This window comes from Apis dorsata, unplaced genomic scaffold (assembly GCF_000469605.1).
Source record: "Apis dorsata unplaced genomic scaffold, Apis dorsata 1.3 scaffold_570, whole genome shotgun sequence".
Classification (NCBI taxonomy): Eukaryota; Metazoa; Arthropoda; class Insecta; order Hymenoptera; family Apidae; genus Apis; species Apis dorsata.
The window spans coordinates 98,006-101,659 of NW_006263780.1; the positions used below are offsets into that span (position 1 = coordinate 98,006).

Genomic DNA, 3,654 nt, shown 5'->3' on the forward strand with positions numbered 1-3,654 from the left:
AGGATTACGTTTCTTGTGTGTCGAAGATAGAACGAATAAGGTAAGGTATCATCTTAAGAAATAGAGTTACATCAGATAATATTTCTTTTGTTTATGTAATAAATGGCATATTTCTTCGAACGATCTTTTAAATTATCTTTTTTATTAATCAATAATTGCATGATTCTATATAATTACTTATTTATTTATTTCTATTTATTATATTTCTATTTACTGGCTATGACTCGAAGAGTTATTAACTGATTAACTTGTTTACTAAGTAAGATATTATATTTAGTTTTAACTTATGTAGTATATCACGTTACATATATAGAATTTCATACGTATATTTATTACACACATGTTTTACATTCTATACGCTTAAAAATTATTTTAAATATATATTAATTATTAAATAGTAGATAAGTAACTATAAGTTAAAATAGTTTAATTTTTAGAATTCTAAAGAATTCATTTAATGCAAATTACCAAATGCACAACAAAAAATCAATATCATACTTGATATTTCTAAAATATTCAAATTATTACAAAAATACATCTATTTAATCACAAAATCAATTTATTTAAAGGAAATAATAAATTTAAAAATTATTTTTCTGCGAGAAGAGAAAAGAATAAAATTCTAAGTATGTCTAAAAATTATAGAAAAATTTAATTGTAAAGATTGCACAAAAATTCCAAAAATAAAAGGATTAACGAAGAAAAGTTCCAAGAATCACAATTTTTCGCTCAAAAATACAAACCAACATAAAACTATGAATTATTGTCGTTTCGTGACCTTTGCTCACACCGGAAACTCGTTCGTATATCTGATATAACTGATCACGTTTCCCAGATTGTGTCAGCCAATTCGCAAACGAGTTTCCAAATGTTACGTGTATTTATACCATTCTCAGCACTACTAGGAAACCAGTTGGGATTCAATTTTACATAATCTTGTTTGGAAAATTCATCGAGTTGCAGCAACATTGGCTGACCCGGGGAAAGTGGCTGCGGAAAAATTTCACGTGAGAGAAAAAAATTTTTTTTTTCATTTATTTTTCACGTGAAAATTTAAATTTGATTTCTCGGTTGTGAGAATGAAATGATGATCAATGTCGAATTGTTGGAATTAATGGTTAAGAATATGAGATATTAACATAATGAGAATGTTGAAATATTATAATTGTAAAGCATTAAAATATCAAATTAAATTTGCAAGTAAAATATAATAGATGGTAAATTATGGGAGTATAATGAACTGACATCGACCGAAATTAATTTGTTTTTAGTTTGTTCTAGATTACAAATGAAGTTGAAAGTGAAAGGATTAATAGAACTAATATAATTATATATTTAATCTACATTATGTATGTAATATTAATACATTTAACAAAATAAGAAGGAGAGTTTAGGAATATTTTTAACACAATTTGATTTAAAAATAATTTTATGCAAGAAAAATGAACAAACTAATATATGTATGTATACGAATGTATAAAAATATTATAAAATGTCGAAAATTTAAAATGTTGAAATAAAGAGATTGATCTGGAAAATAAATTTAATGTATCTTTATTGATCCACGTGGTAATATGGTTTCAATCATTTAATTCTAATCAATTTTAATTACACGCTCTTACATTCTTATAAAAGATTAAAATTTCTAATATTAATTTTACTTTGAACCATTCGTCTATCAGTGCTAAATTTCCATCAAAATTTCCAGATTTGCAAAGAGAACATTTCTCAAACATTTCTTATCGCTAATCAGAAACACGATTCACTTACGACATTTGATAAACGTCGAAACAGAAAAAATCAATTAACATTTTTCCGCCTAAAACTGCAAAAACTTTGTTTTAGAATGATTCACTCGATATTTAGCGACCCAAAAAAAAAAAAAAGCTGAACGCACTCGATTACAAAATCGTAGCAATCTTTGTCAATCGAGATTTCTTATTCTTACATTTAAAGATAAGACTAACGATTGTTTGCACGAACCATAATTTTTTTATCCGTGTTCTTTCGAAATCTCGGTTTATTGCAGGAAATATTATGTGGAATTTGCGACAAGGACGAGTGGCCTGTTAGATTAATGACGATTCATCGTGAGATGAATCATTATCGCGATCCTCGGACAGTGGCGAGAGAAATTACGAGGATGTCGTTAAAGAAGGCTATAATTGAAGAAATTACCCGATGAGAAAAATATTTTAGCTTGGATTGAATATGTAGGTAGGCGGAGAGAAATGAAATCTTCGTTTTGTTTGATGGATTATTGTAAATTTCTATTTTCGAATCGAATTTTTCTTTTCTTTTCTTTTCTTTTCTTTTCTTTTTTTCCCCTGTAATTATTCTCTGATTACGGTTAAATGTATTTTATTATAAATTGGAGAAAATTAATTTTTTTTCTTTTCTTTTTTAAGTTCTCTCTAGAAAGAGAAATTTAATTTTTTAAACATTAATATGGAGAACATAATGTAAGAATGTTAATAATAAATTGTAATAAAAATTCCTCCGAGAATTTAATAATAATATTTTTCGAGTTTATAGAAATTTAATCTTTTTATGTTTTATTTATGTTTAAATCATGTTGTGTTTTAAATCATGTTTTTATTTGTTCGTGAATAAGATTTATGTAAGTTTGAGTAATCTTATTATACAAAATGCTATTATATAAATACAAAATCGATTTATTTAGAAATTTATATTTTAAATATGACAAGTCTTTCAAATAAGTAATAGTTCCCACTTTCCAATGGAGGCCACAAGATATATTGTGACAATTGTGTAATCCGTATAAATTACATAATTCGATCAATATACTTAATTGATTTTTATAAATATAAAAATTGAATGAATAAAGAAACAAAACCAGAGAAATATTCTGCTACTTTTAAAGAGAAAATAAATATCCAAAGTATCTTAAAAATATCAAGATATCTTTAAAAAGAATTAAGCAACCGAAATAATCAAAATACTTTAATACCTTTGAATAAAAAACCCAAATATACCCAAATATGCATCTCGAATCTCTAAATAATCCTATCCTCTCAGAGTATCCAAACTTGAAACCTTAAATCTTTAAAAATCCATTGAAAACAACAATCGAAAGAAAAGAAGCCAACACCAAAGAATCTTCGAATACCCAAAATACAAGTCCTTCCTTCAAACTCCCTTCGAAAACTCAAGACCATCCATCGAACATCTCTCAAAGTTCCATAAAAAATTGAAAAATCCCGATTAACGTTTCTCGAAAATTTTCTGCACCCGCCATTAGACCCATCAATCCTGACCTACCTTCGCACGATTCCGCGTGCAGGTTATCGCGAATTCTATCGAATAACAAAACGGGTACACGCGGTACGGCCCTGACTGAGTTAAAAGGAGGCATTCTACCGTGATAAATTTTACCATCGCTGCGAGTGGGGCGGCTCTGCTCACTCGGAGAAAGTGGCGTTAGTTCATATATACCGTGGCGCGCGGGCCATCGCACGCATTTTCGATATCGCTGTTGCTAATTTCGATTCCTCCAACGCTACAACGTTGACCACGTTGCGTCCTCCCGACACCAGCCAGGATGACGTCTCTAATCGGGCTCGCCCTCATCTCCGCTTGGATCACCGGGGCTGCCTTCGCCGAACTGCGTGAGTACAGATATTTTCAACGAAC

The 3,654-nt window shown here is 29.0% G+C and overlaps 1 protein-coding gene and 1 long non-coding RNA gene across 2 annotated transcripts in view; one reads left to right on the top strand and one right to left on the bottom strand.

Annotated features, from left to right (window-relative positions):
• Window positions 1-3,654, bottom strand: part of LOC116186290 — a 23,257-nt gene that overhangs the window by 17,713 nt on the left and 1,890 nt on the right. The gene's annotated exons all lie outside the window — the stretch shown is intronic.
• The window catches only part of LOC102670949 (circadian clock-controlled protein-like), a 5,337-nt gene continuing 5,000 nt past the window's right edge, over window positions 3,318-3,654 (top strand). The window contains exon 1 of the mRNA XM_006620934.2: window positions 3,318-3,629. Coding sequence (XP_006620997.1) covers window positions 3,563-3,629 — 67 coding nt within the window. The 5' untranslated portion in view covers window positions 3,318-3,562. The remainder of the gene's footprint in view (window positions 3,630-3,654) is intronic.